This window comes from Polypterus senegalus, chromosome 2, assembly GCF_016835505.1.
Source record: "Polypterus senegalus isolate Bchr_013 chromosome 2, ASM1683550v1, whole genome shotgun sequence".
Lineage (NCBI taxonomy): Eukaryota > Metazoa > Chordata > Cladistia > Polypteriformes > Polypteridae > Polypterus > Polypterus senegalus.
In genome coordinates, this window is record NC_053155.1 from 99,136,798 (window position 1) to 99,158,095 (window position 21,298).

General features: G+C 36.2%; 1 protein-coding gene across 2 annotated transcripts in view; it reads right to left on the bottom strand.

Annotated features, from left to right (window-relative positions):
* Positions 1 to 21,298, bottom strand: part of LOC120523191 (F-BAR and double SH3 domains protein 2-like) — a 233,679-nt gene that overhangs the window by 12,616 nt on the left and 199,765 nt on the right. For both annotated transcript variants that reach the window (XM_039744241.1, XM_039744242.1), the window contains 7 exons: positions 20,914 to 21,030; positions 15,719 to 15,823; positions 12,932 to 13,093; positions 6,448 to 6,582; positions 2,385 to 2,468; positions 1,352 to 1,529; positions 999 to 1,219 (listed from right to left, as the gene is read on the bottom strand). In XM_039744241.1, the coding sequence (XP_039600175.1) occupies positions 999 to 1,219; positions 1,352 to 1,529; positions 2,385 to 2,468; positions 6,448 to 6,582; positions 12,932 to 13,093; positions 15,719 to 15,823; positions 20,914 to 21,030 (1,002 nt within the window). The remainder of the gene's footprint in view (positions 1 to 998; positions 1,220 to 1,351; positions 1,530 to 2,384; positions 2,469 to 6,447; positions 6,583 to 12,931; positions 13,094 to 15,718; positions 15,824 to 20,913; positions 21,031 to 21,298) is intronic.

Sequence of the window (21,298 nt, forward strand, 5' to 3'; positions counted from 1 at the left end):
GCCTAATGCCTACGCAAGTCATGCCAATACAATTGCCTGAGTAACATTCGGCACCAATGCTGCTGGCACTTTTACAGCCTGAGTAATCCTCGGGTCTTGCACAAAAAGTATCTGTACTGTTGCCCATGTGATATTCGGGGCTAAAGCTTTAAGCACTGTTGTTAAAGCTCGAGTGATGCAGGAGTCTAACGCACAGGTGTCGAACTCCAGTCCTGGAGGGCCACAGTAGCTGCAGGTTTTCATTCTAACCATCTTCTTTATTAGTGATCCTGTTTTAGCTGCTAATGTACTTATTTTTGCCTTAATCTGAATCAGCTTGACTCAGGCCTTTTAGTTGTCTCTTTTTCCTTAATTAGCAGCCAAATAAAAATAAGACACAAAACAAGCCGCCACATGACCAGCTCACCTGTGCCTATCTCACAATATCTGAAAATAAAGAAAGGTGAAGGTCTCATTAAGGTTGATCTCTTAGGTCACCAAAACTTCAACAGTTTTGGAAATGACTGCTGTGGCAGAATGAGAGCAGCAACAAGCTGTGGAATTAAATAACGAGTTTAATTAACTCAGAGAATTCTTCTCATTAAGAGATTGGTTGGAGTTTGAAATCCCAGTTTAGCTGCTCAACTGTTGTCTCATTTCTTTTTGGCTGTCATTTAATGAAGAAAGGGATCAATTCAGAGGACTGAATCCTTAAAAACAGGGATATTAAAATGAAGGGGAAAGGAGTTAATTAGCAGTGAAAACTGGTCACTGATTAGGAAAAGGGTTCGAATGAAAACCTGCAGCCACTGCGGCCCTCCAGGCCTGGAGTGCGACACCCCTGGTCTAATGCTAAGAAGGTTCACTATAGACTGCAGGCATATGACACCTAGTGCCATACTTGAGAACTACACTATTTCTGTGCTATTGACTGATTCTGAAGATTTTTGGATCCCCATCACACATAAAAAACACAACTGCTGATGGTCCAGCCTTGGAGAAGAATTTAGCTTTATTACCTGTGTGTCCCCTATCCACTGGGAATCTCCATTTTCTGAGCTTGCTAGTTCCTCCACTAGAACACAGGGAAAGACTCCAATACGACCATTAAACTCTCCTTCCCAAAACCCATCATCTTCTTGGTTATCTTTATTCAGGATGCGAATAATAGCACCTTCAGGGAAGGATAACTCATCGTCGGTCTGACCTTCATAGTCATATAGAGCCTTGACAAAAGTCACTGTGAAAGCACAACAAGAACGGGAAATAGACTTTTGTAAAATATAAACAAAAACACAAGAATCTTAAAAAAAAACATTTAAATTGAAGAATATTACATTAAGTCATCTTAGAAATTAAAAATTTGACTTACTGTTTGTATCCCCATTCACACTGCCTGATGCCAGCTCAGGCTCTGTGGAGTTGCTTGAAGTGTGAGATCTTGCATCAAGTGCAGCGAGGGACTGAAGCATGCTAAGCAGGCTGTTGGATGTAGGGAACTGAAGGTACTTCTCAGGGACGTAACCTATATGCCCTGCCTTATTCCGTGCCTGTTAAAATTACAAGAGTAAATCTGAACAATTACTGAATGGATTTTGAACATCTGCATGTATAACGATATTATGCAGTGTTGCAACAAGGATACATTGCAAACATTTAGTTTTTGAATACATCACAAAATCAAAGCTGAAAAATTACCACTCAAAAATAAGAAGGTTTTCATCATTTCATCACATTCAGTGACTTATTTCATCCCCCAGTTTAAATAGAGGGACTTTTTTTCTTTACTGCTTTAAGATAAGAATAGTAGTGTCAGATTTACATTTATAGGGCAAAGAGAAATCTTTTTTTTACCATAGTTTTATATGCTTAACTCTTAATTTAATTTTATTATTAGTTAATTTTTTTCTTGTGAATTTTATTTTCTTAATTTTAATCTCAACAATGAAGATTAACAATGAGCAGAGAAGATACTAGGGCAAATAACAGTGCAATTCTTTAGCTACTTATACCGGGTGTGCTCAACAGTAAATAATTGTCTAAACAAGCTGAAGACCAGGTAAGGCAGATTAAAAACTAGTGATAACAATGAAAATCCTCAGGTAACATATGCTATAACAGAAGCTTTGTAAACTCATTTTTATAATTTATTAATTGACTCCATAGTAGAGGTCTTCATTGTAATGGAAAAGCAGATGGTCCTGACTAAAAATTGTGTCGTGTGGGAGTAAAATTAGGGAGTGGACACAGGCAAGTCAACTTTATTCTTGATGTTATGAATGGGTGATGAACCTAACTCTATATATACATATTTACACATACACCTTAATGCTTATTTCCACAGTTAATAAAAACAGAAAATAGTTATAAAAAAAAAAAATAAAAAAGGTTTAAATTGTCCACACCTTTACCCAGTCCTCCATGTCCCCATCTTCAATTACATCCAAAACCTCTTGCTCCTCAATAGTCAGTTCATCAGGTTGAGAGGCCTGAAAAATAACCAACAAGAAATACTGTATATTGTTTCTTTATTTTTTAATTATGTTTGTAAAAACATTGTGCTCAATTCTTTCATTAACATATTGTCAGCAAAAGTGATCCATGCAGTGCAACTAAAGTGCAACAAAAATTATACATTTTTGAACTTTGTAAACTTTGTGTTGATTTTAAATAAAATGCAACTTAGACAATGTTGAATGGTCTGTTTTTTTAACGACCTCCAAAACAAATCCTGTGATGGCCTATAAACCCCAACTGCTACTACTAGAGTTAGTAGGTTCTACTTATAGATGTGCCTCCTCGGTAGGATGATAGATCCTAGATAGGATGAACCCTGTCTATTTGCGATGAGCTGTTATGAAACAGTTTCTGTTTGCCAAAAAGCATAGATGGATGCTGCATTTGTCACAATAGTCATAGTTTGTTATCAATGTTGGGCATGTGGTCATAACTGGAAGAACCTGTCACAGCTGAATGTATTTCTGAAAAGACCAAAAAATATATCAGAATCCCAGAATATAGAAACTCTGTGAAGGCCAATTGGGTTTCTGATTTCTTCTGAGCTGACACTCCTGAAACCTGCACTACCACTTGACTGGGCAAATAAATTGGCATTTACTGGCCTCATCTTAAAACTGTCATATGGAACATACTTTGAGAAGCACTGTTATGGTTTAGTGGGTTGTGTCATTTCATTCCAATGTTTCTTATATATGATGCTGACAGTTGTAAATGGTTTATAGTACTATTTTATGTCTTGATTACCAGTGAGAACTGTATCACTTAGTTCATCATTCTCTACAGTGTCTTGTGTCTCTGTATCTTCTAATTCAGCCTTGGCTGCTACCTCAAAATTCTCCATCACAAAAGATAACATGTACAGTATTTCTCTACTACATGTATGTATTTGTCTTGGTCTACTCTAGAATCAATTAAAAAAAAGAAGATCCAAATTTTCCTTATATGATCTATATATTTAATTTAACATGCTGTAGTGGGCTGGTGCCCTGCCCAGGGATTTGTTCCTGCCTTGTGCCCTGTGTTTGCTGGGATTGGCTCCAGCAGATCCCCGTGACCAGTGTTAGGATATAGCGGGTTGAAAGATGCCTGACTCGACTAATTTAACATGTGGTGCATAATCATTTCTACTTACCAATTAATTCAGTTCTAACTATGTTGTGCTCCTCATCACCTGAATCCAAGGAATCAATCTCTGAAGCATCTCTATTTATGATTTGTTCCAAATATTCTGCTACTACTGTATATACAGTACTTTAAAATTGCAATAGTCATATTTTAATTAAAAATCTAATATTATTGTAAAATGACATTTTAGTAATTAAATTATTATAAAAAGTTCATAAACCAATACTAACTCCACTACCTCCACTACATCTTGATGGACAATGAGGTAAAAAAAAAAAAATCTTTTAGGCAACATTTTTAAGGCAAGTCTATTATGTTAAAGCTACATCCAGCAAAAGAAATTGAGGCCTGCATAAAAATAAATTTATATTTAAAAGGTCAGAAAGTTGCTTACTCCTCGTTGTATTTTGTCTGTCTGCCATGGCTATTTTGTGTGATGCCAAGTTTTTCTCTACTGAAGTTTTTTTTCCTTCTTAATTGTGCTATTCTGATTGGTTCACTAGAACATCAGCTGTTGCTAGACATTTTTTGTGAATTGGAATACTGAACTTGTTTTGGATTAAACCATGAAATATGTAATGTCCATTAGAGTGGATTATTTTCTTGCATGCCATCTGGTGGCTGTCAACAGAAGTACACTGCTATTGACAAAAAGGCTTGGCTTTTATTTATTAGTAACAGTAGATGATAACATGAACATTTACAATAATGTTAGCGTTATTTTTTAAAATAACACTAAGAAAAATATGCAAATTCATAATTCTTAAACATCAAATTGTGCCATTATTGCATGCTGCATTGAAAACAAACTATACATGTAACTACTATAAACTTATAAAGTTTTCAGTCATCAAACAAATAGTACTGACCAAAAAAAGATGTATGTTGTGGTAATAGAGACAGATGGACAGAGCATGCAGTGCTATTTGTAAGAAAATAACATTTAACTGTACTCCAGAGAAGGCATGACAGTAGGAAGTAGCATATTCAATATTAACCAGAGTCATTTGCAATGGACCACTGTTATTTGATGCTTCTTTAGTGATCAGCACCGTGTGACTTGTAGATGCCTACGTCTTGAAAAACATCCTCATATGTGTTGTGCGTCTATGATCAGTGTTAATTCGTTAACTATCTAATCACTTCTCTTGCTTTTGCTATCTGAACGTAAAAGGGTTTTGGTGTTTGTTGACAAAAGCATTCTGCAGTAATCAGTCTTCGTGTTATTTATTTTGGCCATCTCCTGGCACATTATATTCTTAATCGATGGGTCCATGCAGGCTGTAGCATTTACACTTTATTCCTAATAAGGAATGAATCTTGTTTTCTGACCCCCTTAGCAAAATGCCTACTTATCAAACATGATGAAGTATTTCACAGGGATTAGATGAGCTGTCCCTCAGCTGCATTAGAGATTTGAATATCCAGTAAAAGTAACACAAAGTAGAGTAATACAAGATAAGGCTAGTGTAGTAATTCCCAAGATCAGTCAATTACAGTGTGATTAAGTTTGTAGAGAAGAGCGAGAACTCCATAAAATCCGACAAATGAAGTCCTAATCTTGTGCTAAGGAATCCATCATTGCTGTGCAGACACATTCATATTGTTTGACTGAAAGAAAGTTGCAATTACATTGTTATGACAAGTCAAATTCATAAATGTGAAATCTTTAACAAACCTTTGAAAGCATAAAATATAGAAAATGTCTTCAAGGCCAAAAGAAATGAACTGAAAATGTATTTTCACAGGAATAGCAGCCGAGATCTTACATACATTTTGCAGCTACTTTCAATTTGTGGAATTCTCACTTCATAGTTTTTAAAATATGAAAGTAGCCTACTTCACAGCAAAGGAATTGCCAGGGTAATTTAAGTTGGGGTCTAAAATGTTCCTGTTTCAAAGCAAAGCTTTAACCTAACTCAAAATGCTTAATATTGTTTTACACAAAGTTAATCCAAATGGACTGATCTGTGCAACCAACAATATTACTATTTTGATACCTTTTTGAGTTATGCTTGCCAGCATTTCTAAATGAATGCAATCATAAAAGTACAAAGGCATATCTTATAGACAATATAGTTGCATAAGTTACTGGTAAAGTTATGATGCTTTTTTAAAGGGAGTTTTTGAATGCTTTTATAACTTTGTACTTTAATGTTGAAGGTTTAACAAATTGCTGCCTACACATTATAATGTAGCCATTGCACTGTAATTAAAAAGGGTATGGTACTAATTATAAATATTGTGGCTTTGCTGCAAAATTGAAAATTATTTTTATCTAATAAAATCACTTAAAGTGAGAGTGGCCTGTTCTAGAACTTTTGGATGCAATGAAGAAGCAATTGTTGGATGGGCACCATCCATAAAAGGGTACACTGATACATATTCACTGACATAATGGGCAATGGAGATTAACATGCATGTCTTTAGAAAGTTTGAGAAACACACACACACAGACACAGGGAGAATTTTCTAACTCTACAAAACAGTCCAAGTGAACATTTGAACCCTGGACTCTACAGTTGTGAGGCATGACCATGAACCAGACACATGAGTTAGGAAGTGAATGGATGGCGATTTATTACAAATTACAAAGTATAAGATATGCAAACCATGCAAGTGTTCTTCATTGCAAAATTATTTAAAGTCACAATGAATGCAAAATAGAAGGTTCATTTATTCACCAAATGCTGTTGCAACTGATAAACTATACCACACTTCTGTTAAATTGAAGTTAAGGAGGCACGTTTTTCTGGAAATGTACAAATGTGAACATTAAGACAATATGGAGTGACAGCACTCAAGTGTAAACTGATCACCTACCTTGTAGGAATAGATGACTTTGCAGGTTAGAGGATAGTTTCTCAAGGTCCCTGAGGGACTTGAGCTACTGTCATCAAATACATCCATATTGTCTTCAAATTCTTCTCCCTCTTCTCTCTCAAAATCTGCACTTGTCTGCAAGAAAACACATTACATTAGCGTGCAAAATGAGACCCTGATTCACAGTCTTCTAAAAGTATTCACACATCAGCATAGATTCACAGTTTGCATCCAATTAAATTCAATTAAGATACATTTAAGATTTTTTCATTCAAATATACATTTGTAAGAAGGAAAATGTGTTAAAGACAAATCAGACCAAAGTACATAATCTTAGTTTCAACAAGATTTGACATACTGTGTGTGGCATAGGTGAAACTAAGAACATTAGTGAGCTAAAACCAGTGGTGGTTGTTACTGGATATGAGTAGATTGTATAGGGAAAAGTTCTTTTCACAGTATTTTTAAAAGCAAATATTTGTACTCTTTACAAAGTGCATTTATTTAGTAACAATTCTACTTTGTTACATTTTTAAAGCAGATCATTAGTAAGTACAATTGCTTGCTAATGTTGAAAATGCAAAGTTTACAATAAATAATTAAAATATAACTGCAAGCAAATATTTTTGGGGTTGTAGGCAATCATGATATTGGTGCGCAAATGGTTTTGCTATTCACTCTAGTTAGGTCAGTGGTTTCATCTGTGTGTACTGCTTTAAAAAGACCCAGTATATTGGCCAACAACCGATAAAGATTCTGCCTTAAATCTCATGTGTTGTGACTTTGTTTTTTGCACATGGAGAATACCTGTGTGATGGACAACATGGCAGAAAGCTCTCAGTACTGTGGTAGCATACTTTATATAGTACAGATTGGACATCTCTGGCCAAACTAAGTAGAGATGTTCAGTCTCAAGAACATAAAACAAAGAAGCTTTATTATGCGGTGTTAATTCTGCTTCCTAAAAAGTGATGTGTATATATGAACTCCTTCTCAAATGTATGAAAACACATGGAAGTTGATTTTTAAAACAGTAGAGTGTTTATAATAATACAGCATAAATAATAAAATTAATATTTGTTGCTGTTTGAAAGACACTGCAGTAAATTTCTAATTGCAAAACTGAGGCAAATTTATATGTACAGAAATAAAGATGCAACTGTTAGTTGTAGTATTGATATTAAAAGACAAGACAGCTCATTACCATTATTAAAGATAAAGTTTTTCGGTGCATTTATTGTAAAAGAGTTGAAAATGACTTACGTTTCCCTATAGCTCACCAATATTGATCAAGTTCAGCGAATCTAGCTATGGAGTGATCTGTACTACAACATAAGACTTTTGACAAAGTAGCTGCCAGTTTAAATGGAAGGGGCTTGTACATTGTGTATGACAGAGTTTAAGATAGGCAAGAAACAATCACAACATACTGTATTAATAAATTACATCTCAGATATTAGAAATAACTAGTTATCAAACTGTTAAAAAACTCCAATAAAAATACACAAAATTAATTACAAATTTTGCATCAAAACCTGTTGGATAACTAAGCATACAAATGTTTTTATAAAGATAAGTGCATATATACTGTATATATGAAGTATTTTAGCTGCCATTATTAACTGTTTCAGAGAAAAAATACTTTATGGATGAGTTTTGTATTGTTATAGAAACACAATAATTCTGTACTAAAACATATGATACACAAATACAATAGTGCCCATTTTTCTCTTCTGATCTACCTCATTTATTTTTTCTGATATTAAAAAAAATACAAAACTCTACCATTTCTATATTTTACTGAATGAGTCTATAAATACCGTACAATAAAAATGTTATAAAATGTTTATTGATGTTTTATATTTAAACATAATGGCTTTTTAGCTAATATACAGTTCTCTAAATGAACCAGTCTTAACTAGTGGTAATGATGATAGTTTTACTTGTTTGCTTTATTCAGTTTAATGATATAAAACATAGTTTCTGAGCTTCAGACCTTTTTTAAGGTTAAATTAAATTAAGGTTATTTATTTTATTTATTTTTTTTAACTACAGTAATGTGAACTGAATATTTCACTAAAAAAAAAAAATAACAAAAAATTGTTAGGTTACATTGCCCTTATCAAGTCTGTTACAATCAGCTTTAATATTTTGATTAAAGCAACAGGCTCCAACAAGATCAGCACATTGGCTCCCATGACCTGCAAATCCATTACTTTAGCCGAGTATTGTTGTGCACTTTGAGCTACATTTTTTTGTTTGAAAATGTGCTATATAAATAAATGTTGTTGTTGATTGCATTTGTGCCCAGTTGCCTGAAAGGATAAGCTATGATACCAGAACACACCATTTTAAAGAAAGTGCTCTCTTTTGGTGCATAATGCGTAAGTGAAGAACACTGCACTGATAGTATCAAGGAGAGAAATGAAGAAGGTCAGATGATAGTGGATTTTGTGAAAAGAATGAACATGGCTTGGTGAATATGTATTTTAAGAACAGGGAGGAAATACAGGATGAAATACAAGAGTGTAGGAAGATGCACACAGGTAGATTGTATTTTAAGAAGGAGGGTCAGTCTGAAGGAGATTGGAGACTGCAAGGTGGTAGGGAAAAGTATTGTTAGGCCGAATAGGATGGGGGTCTATAGAACGAGGTTGGATTTAAAGAAGAGGAGGAAAGTGAGGGCAGAGCCAAGGATCAACTGGTGAAAAATGAAGACTGAAAGTTTGAGTTCAGGAAGGAGGTAAGACAGGCACTGGGTGGCAGGGAAGAATCACCAGATGGCTGGGGCAACTACAGCAGGAGTGGTAAGGGAGACAACTAGAAGCATGCATGGTGTGACATCTGAACATGAAAGGGGGACAAGACAACCTGGTGGTGGAATGGGGATGTACAGGAGAGTATAAAGAGGAAGAGGTAAGTGAAGAAGAAGTGGGATAGTCAGAGAGATGAAAAAGTAGACAGGAGTACAAGGAGATAAGGTGTAAGGTGAAGAGAGAGGTGGTGAAGGCTAAAGAAAAGGTGTATGATGAATTGTATGAGAGGTTGGACACTAAGGAGGGGAAAAAAGGACCTGTACCGAATGGCTAGACAGAGGGACTAAGCTGGGAAAGCTATGCAGCAGGTTAAGGTGATAAAGGATAAGGATGAAGAGAATGAGAGAGAGAAGGTTGGATGATGTAGAGATAGCTAATCAGGAAGTGCAATAGATTAGCAAAGAGGAAGTAAGGACAGGTATGAAGGGGATGAAAAATGGGAAGGCTGTTGGTCCAGATGACATACAATACCTGTGGAAGCATGAAAGTATTTAGGAGAGATGGCAGAGGAGTTTTTAACCAGATTGTTTAATGTAATCTTGGAAAGTGAAAGGATGCCTGAGCAGTGCAGAAGCAGCATAGTAGTACCAATTTTTAAGAGGGGGATGTGCAGAGCTGTAGTAACTACAGAGGGATAAAACTGATGAGCCACAGCATGAAGTTATGGGAAAGAGTAGTGGAAGCTAGGTTAAGAAGGTGATGATTAGTGAGCTGTAGTATGGTTTCATACCAAGAAAGAGCACTATAGATGCTATGTTTGCTCTGAGGGTGTTGATGGAGAAGTATACAGAAGGACAGAATGAGCTGCATTGTGTCTTTGTGGATTTGGAGAAAGGATATGACAGGATGCCTAGAGAAGAGTTGTGGTACTGTATGAGGAAGTTGAAAGTGACAGAGAAGTATATAAGGTGCAAGATATGCGCGAGTGAAGTATGATATCAGTGAAGTTTGTGGTAGGAGTGACGGCTGCATTCAAGGTAGAGGTGGGATTACATCAGAGATCAGCTCTGAGCCCTTTCTTATTTGCAGTGGTAATGTACAGGTTGACAGATGAGATTAGACAGGAGTCCCTGTTGAGTATGATGTTTGCAGATGACATTGTGATCTGTAGGGATCAGGTCAAGGAGACCCTGGAGAGCTGGAGATATGATCTATAAAGGAGAGGGATGAAGGTCAGTAGGACCAAGACAAGATACATATGTGTGAATGAGAGGGAGGTCAGAGGAATGGTGAGGATGCAGGGAGTAGAGTTGGCAAAGATGGAAGAGTTTAAATATTTGGGATCAATTGTACAGAGTAACAGACAGTGTGGAAGAGAAGAAGAGAGTACAGGCAGGGTGGCATGGGTGGAGAAGAGAGTCGGGAGTGATTTGTGACAGACGGGTACCAGCAAGAGTGAAAAGGAAGGTCTACAAGATGGTAGTGAGACCAGCTATGTTATATGGGTTGGAGACGATGGCACTGACCAAAAATCAGGAGACAGCGCGGAAGGTGGCAGAGTTAAACATGTTAAGATTGGCACTGGGTGTGACGGGGATGGACAGGATTAGAATTGAATACATTACAGAGTCTGCTCAGCTTGGATGGTTGAGAGAGAGGCAAGATTGCATTGCTTTGGACATGTGCAGAGGAGAGATGCTAAGTAAACCGGGAGAAGGATGTTAAGGATGGAGCTGCAAGATAACAGGAAAAGAGGAAGGCCTAAGAGTGGCAAGAGAGCACATGCAGGTGTAAGTAAGATATGGAAAAACATTATCTGCTGTAGTGAACCCTAATGAATAATAAAAAGAAGAGTTACCTGCTCTGAGATACGATTTTATTTTAACGAAACACATAATCATCAACTGACACAAAGCATTTTATTTGTCTAAGCACATTTTTCAAATAATAATTGACAAAAAAATACAGGACCTGTACAGATTTAGTACTTCACTCAATGATCCTATTTGTTTGAGAAACTTACTGCTATAGATACCTATTTAGTTTTCTTATTCAATACTTTCATATTCTTCAGAAAAATCAAACACAACCACATGAATTTGAGTCTGAGTTGAAAAAATGCGTTTCTACATGCTGATGCTTTGCTGATTCTATTTACCGAATGTCAACGAGAATAAAAAGCCTTCTGCAGGTTTAGATGTAAATACTAGTTTCAGATCTCGTGTCCCCTATTGCAAATTTTTATTTGCAAACCTGTAAGATTTTATTGTTTCCTCTTAATTCTTGTTGAGGACCCAAGCGGCTGGACCAGGCCAAGGGGACTCCCATGTAACGCCTGGCTGCGGCAGATAGATGTCCATTTCTGGAGGGTGTGAGTGGACCATGTGTCTACCTTGGGTGTTGCCAACTGGGATCTCAAGCAGCTTCGTTGTGTGGTGGGTGCAGCAATGTGCTGTATCAGTGCATTCTCCCCAACCTGACCTGACCTAAGTCTGTCTAAAACAAGGTTTGTCATTAATAACTATAGACTGCATTGTTAAGGATAATTCTTATTACCTGCTTACCATGCTTTTGTTAGAAGTATACAGAATAATTACAGTTTTAAACTGAACTGCCACATACATTACACTGTTTCTAGATTTTGTGTGTATGTGTACATACTGCACAGTATGCCATGAATATGTCTTTTGATACATAAAATATTTTATTTATATGTATATTCTGCCTACACTATCCAAAGCACAGAATGTATAGTTGATATTTACTAAATTAGGTTACCTTTAATCCCTAAGAAACTAAATTATACTTTTAGCCAAGGACATTTTTCAGATCATGCTTTTTTATTTTTATTTGAGTAGTTTACATGTCAGATACTTTTAACTTTTACTTATGTAAATTTTTCTCTAAGTAACAATATTTTTATTTCAATATTTCATCTGGCCAAAGCCATTACTAGCAGTGAGCTAGTAGCACTGTTTTTCTATTTAATTCAGTTTTGTAAGAGAAAAGCCAGAATACCTTGAGAAAAATCCATGCAGACATTGAGAGATTCAAATCCAAGAGACAGCAACCAGCACTGGAGTTTTGTTTTTGTTTTTTTTTGGTCTTTCAGGGTTCTCAGCCATCCAGCGTCTGATCTTCGACAGCCCGGCCCCACTTACTCTTTGAGTGTGTAAGTGGACATGAGAGGTATCACCCCCATAATTTACAATTGAACATTCAAGTATGACTAGGAATATTATGGGGGTTGGGAATAGTCCTCAAATAAGTGGTAATGCTAGTGACGTGCCTCGTAACAGGGTGCCAGATTTGAACCAAGGACTATGGATATGTGAGGTAGTATTAACTACTCCATCACTGAGCAGCTCCATACATTAGATAGATATATAGATAGATACTTTACTAATCCCAAGGGGAAATTCACAAGTAAAAAGTAATAAAAAGTGTCCAGGAAACGAGTCCACATAAAAGAAAGTTGTAGGAGTGATCAGTGAAATAGAGAAAAAAGTAGACAGATAAAGTCATACACGGAGTTGCTGGAAAGGCTGTCACTTGTGGCGGTGCTTGGGTCATATCGTATGTTAGCATTAACAAATTAAAAGGTATTACTTAAAACTGACAAAACATTACATCACTACAAGAGCGTGAAAAAAAAAGATTCAGAGAAACTCTCATAGTGAAAAGCAATTCATTAGCATATACTTTAGAAAACATTAACAAAAACATACCATGTGTGAGCTGTCATTGTTGGAAAGGGTAGGGAGGGTAGCCCACCGTTCATTTTCTAACTCTTCCATCACCTGGTTCATCGCACTCTTTAGCCAAACATCTACAGACACACCAATTTGTCTCAGCAGGTCCAGGCGAGCTTCTGCCTTCATCTTAATTGTCTGCCAGAAAAGGACATGAGACCAATGACACCAGAGGAACTTGAGTTGTCTATGCACAAATGATTTAGCAATGGAGATGACAACTAATTGTGTATCAATTCAAAATAATTACAAATTTTCTAATCAAAAGTACACTTTAATTGAATAATATTATTATATACAGTACAATACTGTAAGAATATCCATGGTAATCTGTTAACAAAATATTGAAAACATTTGTTTTACAATATAAAGGAAAAATAAAATATGTAGTCCACAAATCTAAATAAAATAAAATGCAATTTTAAAATAAACAGCATAAATATAGTATTTATGCAGTGTAAGCCTAGGTAGGAAAATGCCATTAGTTTTTAATTATGCTTGGTTTTGGGGTGCTTCTTGTTAGGTTCAGTCATTCTGGCGTAATCAATGTCAAAAATAAAATGTTTTCACAAATACACTAAAGGTTAATTGTATTGTGTAGAAAACTTTTAACTTGCCTTATTATTTGCACTCTGTTACAATTAACATGCATAGTGTAAAAGCAAATGATGAAGAAATTTGGATATAACATGACATATACTATATGTGCACACTAATGTGAAATTGTGATTTACATCTGATTCTATAAACATGCAAATCAATGAACAGTTTTAGAAGACATCTGGTACTATTCTATTCTGGACTTCACGATTGTTTTTAAAAACACATTTTGTAAAATAATATAGTTAACTGAATTTGTTATATTAGTGTAAATTACATAGTTAACATGTTTCACTGGGAGTGACATTTTCTTATGGAAACTAAAAAAATAAATTTTTACAGATATGTTAAAGTAGAAAAATGATAGCATACAAGCAAGAAGAATCACTTGATATTTTGACAAGTGGGCCTTTTTTGCCAAAGTGATGCAAATTATGGCATTTTATTAGCCTTAAATGAAATGATCCATGCTGGCTAAGCCTTTTCATCCCACTCACTGTGTGACACTAAGAAAAACATCACATAATCTCCTGTCATGGATGAACTGGCAGCCCAGCTATTATGAACCCTGCTCCCTTACCTGGCTACGAGGCCAGTATAATGCATGGACAGAAAGGGAGCTGTGACATTCCCTGTCCCAACTAGGAGGGACACTGGGGGTGCTGGTACGCTTGGTCTATCATCATAGCTGTTGAAGATGGAAATCCCTTACCTGGCCAAGAGGCCAACATAGTAGAAATATGACCAGAACGGAGAAGAATCCTGGCAGGGTTGATTAGTCGTCATTTTCCCAGTTGGGAAACTAGAAGAAATAAGGGCCAGTTGGACATTGCCTCTCAGCCACAGGTCACTCCCCAAACAATGGGTGGCAGCATCCCTTGTAACAAGCCCCTGTTTGGACACCTGCAAGGCAACCTGGGAACTGTGGTTTCACAGGGTTGCGCTATTGGGTTCCGTAGGGGGTTACCAGGCGGAGTTGTCAGGAGGTGAATACCTTGTTCCAGGGTTGTTCTGCCTGACCTGGAAGTGTTTCTTGTATACAATGGCTTTGGTGCTGGAAGTACTCCCAGGTCAGGTTTCAAAGGGAGCTCTCCACTTTGCCCAGAGAGTTGGATTAAGGTAGAAAAGAACAAACCTCTCCTGGGAGGAATGGTTGGCAAAGAAAAAAAAAAAGAAAACCAAAGGATTGGATTGTGCACTGCTGCATGAGAAGAGGCCTGTCAAAGGTACTTTTGTTAAAATAAAAAGTTTATTTGATACTGGAACTGTCTTTGTTTAGTTGTGTCTGGAGTTCAGTAACACACCCTTAAGTGGCTACAGTGTCTATACTCCAACTGTAAAATGCTGATATGTATCTTGATCCTGTAATTTACCTTGAGTAAAGGTATCACATATATAAATTATACATTTTATATATATTTATAACCTTCTCTATATTAATTATGTGATAATTTTATTGGGTGTAACATATTACAACATATCTGGTCATAAAACTCTTGTCATCATGATTTAAATAGAGACAAGAGTTTTATGACCAGATATGTTGTAATATGTTACATTTTAGCATCAGTTTAACTTCTCATTCTTTTCTATCCTTCGGTGTCTTGAAGTTGCCCATAAGCTCTGTGACTTTAAAATGAGTACACTGTTCTCATCGCCTGCTAAATGAATCTCAGGCTGAAGAGGTCTGTTAATTTTTGACATTGACCCACTTAAAGGTTTAGTTTATTTTCTAGTGTACTGTATATATAAACACAGGAACTCCAATATCTGTACTGCAACCTGCCTGAAGAAAGGGCGTGAGCTGCCTTGAAAGTTTGCATATTGTAATCCGTCCAGTTAGCTAATAAAAGTTATAATTTTGCTTTAGTTCTCATTGCAGCTATTAAGTCTGAAACATTTCACTAATTAAAATCTTAATTGTGAGTTCATCAGATTGTGGTAAGGACAAATCACCAATATTTATAAATTGTCCACATTATTTGTGTCTAAGTGAGGCTAATGTCTATTTTGTTCCTTGTTGTTACCAAGCTGATGGTATGAACTGATTAATTTAACAGTTAACCTCTAAACAAGTGAATTATCAATTTACTACAGAATAAACAGAGTTACGAATATGCAGTTATGGGTAACGGTGAGTGTATACATAAATGTAGAGCTTACCTCTGCTTTCCGTATGTTCTCTTTTGCGTCCTCAATTCTTTGTTCCAATTCAACACGACTTTGCTCTGATGGAACAGCACCTAGTGATTCACATTCGTCCAAAGTCTGTAATTAAGAAATTATATTAAAATATACAAACCACTAATACCGGTGCAGAAAAAGATCAGACTTGCTAAATATACTTGAGTTTGCAGGTATTTACTGGATCTTGATCAGATAAGATGTTTCTACACCACTCAGAATTCATTGTGGAACTGCCGCCAGCAATGCCATCATCACTGAAGATACTGTAAGTGTGCCAGTACATGTAGCAGCCACAAATACCAAAGACATAACACCATCTGCACCATTTTAAACAGATAATGGGCTATTCCTTTTGGCTACACACTTTGCTCTTGCCATCACTTTGATACAGGTTCATCTTTGTCTTGTCTGTCCACAAGACCTTTTTACAGAATTCTGCAGGCTCTCTTAAGTAATTTTTCGCAAACCATAACCTGGCCAGCCTGTTTTTGTGGCTAACTAGTGGTTTGCATCTTGCAGTGTGGCCTCTGAATTTATGTTTATGAAGTCTTCTTTGGATAGTAGTCTCTGATACATACACATCTGCCTAATGAAGACTGTTTCTGATCTGTCGGACAGGATTTTGGGGCTTTTTCTTTATCATAGTGTGGATTCTGCTGTCATCAGCGGTGGAGGTCTTTGCAGCAAATTTGCTGCATCTGCCCTTGTTTGTCAAATTATTTTCTGATAATTCTGCAGGTTTAGGATAGAACTTTTTGTTCCACAATGCTTTCGAGGACATCCCCCAGACCTGTAACAGCCAACATTAGATGGGACTGCCCCCCGGGTATATAATGCTGATCATTTGCATTAAAGACTGGTTACGAAGCTTGCGCATCTCTTAATATGTTCTTTCTTCTGTGATCTCACAAAGGAACGTTGAAGCAGTGGTTGGCACTATGAAGAGCACACAATCGCACCCACAGTTAGAATCGCTAGACTACTGGATGACACACTGCAGATATGAACACTGGGAGAAACTCAGGGTTAGCAGAGAAAACTCATGCAGATATAAACGGAACATGCAGATTTCATGGAAACCAAAGGTCTAAGGCAACTGGTGAACTAGTGTCAGTAGTATTCATACCATTTTTTTTTTTACATTTTCCATAAAAACAAATGCTATACAACGTAAAGCCATAAAGGCACATTGATATTACGTATAGTAGGTGAACTCAATTTAAGGAGCTTAACAGATAAGTATATAATGTAGGTTCTCAAATTTTATTTTTACGTAACATATACAGCATAAATAACAAGTTATCTCTGTTTGCATCAAATGTGCAGTTTGATCTTCCAGTTCCATGTCAATATAACAGAAAGAGACGCACAGGAAACTTTATGAAATAATAATAACGAAAGAATTATTCCTATTTACAAGAAGTTTTTATCTTTTTGAAGAAGAAAAAGTGCAAAGCATCAGTACAGACAGATTGGAGAGCCTTCATGACTTCAAGAAACAGAAAAAGCCAGTGGCTTCAATCATGACATGGCACTTTCAATTTTTCCACACTTTAAGGGATGATTTTTTTTCCCTTTTTCTCCCAGGGCTGAATATTTTTCCAAAAAACTCAGTTTTCTGAAAAGGACACAAAACAATAAATTCTCACATAATTCAGCATAAAATGTCCGTTTCTGCATGCATTGCCCTGTACGATACCGCAGCAGCAGCAGTGTGGGGGTTGGGGGTGGTTAACTGTTGCCGGGCTGTTTTCTAAAAAGCCCACAAAGCAATTGTATCTCACATACATTAACATAAAAAGACTTGCATATTATTTCTGACAGTTGACTACGATTTTGGCATTTCCGCTGTTTTGATGAACTATATGTTTGTGTGTCTCTGACTTTGTTGTTTCTTTCTTGATCTTATGGAGGCAAGGTGGTACAGTGGTTGGCACTGCTGCTGCACAAATCAACCCACCTTTATGGCCACAATAATAAGCCCAGTATAGTTAGCAGATGTTTCCCTAGCTTTCAGAGACACTTTCAAGATGATTGTGCCATTACAATCCAGTTAAACCTAGTTCAGTTAGTCCGTCCCCCTTGACTTCGATGCATTTTGTAGAGTTTGGCAATATTTCGGAACACTACCATGATTTCTCTGAACTCAAGGCGAAACAAATACGGTGGAGTTCGTTCATCACTATTAATGAGCTCACTACTGCATTCTTTCTTCTTAATAACATTCTAGACAGTTGAATTGAGGAAATCCTAAGGTTTTACAGATGTATCTAATGGTTTTATTCTTTTCAGCCTCATAATGGATTCAGCTGTTGAGAAATGGCAACTATCGACTCCAAAGGGTAGAAGCATGTCTAGGTGTTTTATGCCTGTACTAAAGAAATACATCTGAGTAATCACAAACACCTGTGACAACAATTGTCCCAAACGTTATGGTGCACTGAAATGGGGACACCATGTATAAAAAGTGTTGTCATTTCTACATGGCGTGACGAAAATGTATGCAAATACCCTTAGATTAATGTCTGCAATGTGAACTTTGGAGCAGAGGGGTAAATCAAGGAAAATGCGTCTCCATCCCAAACATTATGGAGGGCACTGTATACATATTTTGTATATGAATTTGAATGTTTAGCAGTGTGTAACATCGTTTTTTTAATAACACTTAAGCATTTGGGCACTAAAGACATGTTGATTAAGTTTAGCAAGTTGAATTTTCCTGTTCCATTCCACTCCATTCATCCATTATGTAGGTCTTCAGCTATGCAACTGTACAACACCTTCATTGCCCTATTTTCTGTTTCCTAATGTTCCACACATTCTAAACCAGAGACAAGTCAGTACTGCATGCAGGCCAGTGTAGTAGCTGAACGCTCTGTTTACACAGCCATGTATCTGTTAATTCAGGTATAATGTGATTTGGCAGGAATATCCCTGAAAAGACAACAGCTGAATGTCAGCATATGTTGTTCCAAAATTTATATACACTGTATAATTAATATATATGCTTCTGCATTAATGGTGCCTAGGGCACTGACACAACCTCATACCATGACAGACACTGGCTTTTGGATCCTGATAACAGCTTGGATGGTCCTATTCCTCTTTGGCCTAGTGAACACGATGGATATTTTTCACAAAAACTATGAGATATTCTCAACTGACCACAAAAAAACAATTCTACTGTGCTACTTTCCATGTCACATGAGACCAAGCCTAGACAAGTTGCATTGCTTCTGGATAGTGTTTATGTATGGCGTCTGCTTTGCATAGTAAAGCCTTAATTTGCATCTATGGATATAGTAGCAAATGGTGTTGACTGACAAAGGTTTACTGAAGTATTCCCGAGCCCATCTCATGATATCTGTTAAATACGCATGATGGTTTTCTAAGACAGTGACATCTGAGCTATCAGAGATTCCTTGTATTCAGATGTGGCTTTTGTTCTTGCCCTTTATGTGCCAGACTGCTTGAAACATTTAGTTATATTGTGCACTGTACAGGATGAAATGCCCCAAATTCTTCAGATTTATGCTGTGCTCAATTATTTGCTGACACATCTGTTGGCAAATTGGTAAGCCTCAACCCATCATTGATCTTTAAGTACTAGGCCTTTTTTGTAGGCTCTTTATATACTATAACATGATTGCCTCACCTGTTTAACATTCCCTGGTTCACGTCACCTCAATATCTATAACCGTCACACTGTTTTAGAATAAATGTCTATCTTCAAAAAAACAATACAATTGTTTAAGTAAAACATGAATATACTTTGTCTTAACACTGTTTTTGTTTGAATACAAATCAAAGTAAAATTTACGAACCATTCTGTTTTGTTCTTATAATCATTTTCCATAATGTCCTAACTTTTCTGGAACTGGGGTTGTGTATTTATTAAATATATGCATACAGTACAGGCACACCTCATACAGACTATACCAATAAATCATCTTTTACCCTCTTTTTTTCCTGTAATTGGGCAATAGCACAGAAGTAGGGTGAAGTTACCAACTATTACACTATGTATTGTATGCCTACAAACTTATTAATCAGTCTGCCAAGTTGCATTGTGCTGAGTTAATTGCATATTACTGACATTTATTCTACATGTAACTTTGGTGGGGTTTTATTCTCCGGGCTGAAACAAACCATGTCAGGTTTTATCAAATATTAAGACAATGATAATCATGTTTTTCTACTTGAATGGACTTGTTAACTAAAAAAATCATAACAATATGATTGTTGCTTTGCACCTCCCAAAGTCACCAATTCTGGTTACCTGTGACTTCTTTTTGTCTTCCCTAAATTAAAACTGACATTGATTAGTTGATGATTTATGTGAGAAACACAGAAGAAAAAAAAATTTCAGTATTTTTTTTATTTATTTAGCATGTCATTTATATAAAGCGAATTTCAACAAATCAAGATGTTAAAGATATCTATACTAAATGAAAATATCAATAAAAACTACGGAATAAAACTACAAAGTAAAGCACAAAAAGCTTAACAATATAGGTAGACCCTATGGCACCATGCATCGAACAGTGTAGTGCCAAAACCTTATAACTATAGCAATTCTGCTGGTAACCTACAGACTTTCTAAATGGACAGATGCCTCATTGTTATATAAGCAATTTTAATGAAACAGAATGGTGATAATTAAAATGGAAGCATCACAGAAACAAGCTAAAAAAACCTAGAAAGCAGCTAGAAGAGTTCTGGTTGGCATCAACTCAGTTTTATAGGATTTTGCTATAACATAATGCTTATATAGTATGTGGCTGTCCTGATAGCCAGACAGTGGTATTATGTGAGGAAGCACTATGATATTTTTAGGAAAACGTATGGAGTGATATAGCCTGACTGGAAAAAACTTCACTCAAAGTTTAGTCATTATTATACAAGCAATGTCAAACAGATTTATCCAATTTTTTCATAATAAATGGTTTTCTTGTATGAGTGAATTTTTACGTTATATTTTGATGAAGGCCTATAGTGGAAATATCTGAGTTGCTATGTTAATTTTTATTGTGTAGCTGCATGGTATGTCATCAAGGAACATTCCTGCCCAATACCCTTAAATAATGAAATTCAGTCCAAATCCGAAGAGACTAAAGGTGAGGTACATAGGTACTGCTGGATATGTTTTTGAGCCAAATACAGAAACTTACACGTTCATTATGAATGATGTTTTTATGCTCTCTTGCTATTCTTGTTGCCCATTTTCTGGCTTCTTTGTTCAAGCTGTGCTCTTCAGTTGTTCCAGACTCAGATTCTAACTGTCGACTCTATAAACCAACAAAAAACTTAATGGTGACTCTGCTCAATTTAAGGAACAGACAGGAAGAAAAAAAATGGACACAGGCATATAATAATCCAAGTCTAAACGAACACATAGTTCTTTCATCTAAATCTAGGATTATATTAATTTTCACCAATAATATAAAAAACTGTTGCCAAAGAACCTACGTTTAAAAGGTCTGCACTGTATTAGTTTTTAGTCTGACATCAAATGTAAACAAAACTGTATATAATTCAGCAGTATAAGATAAACGT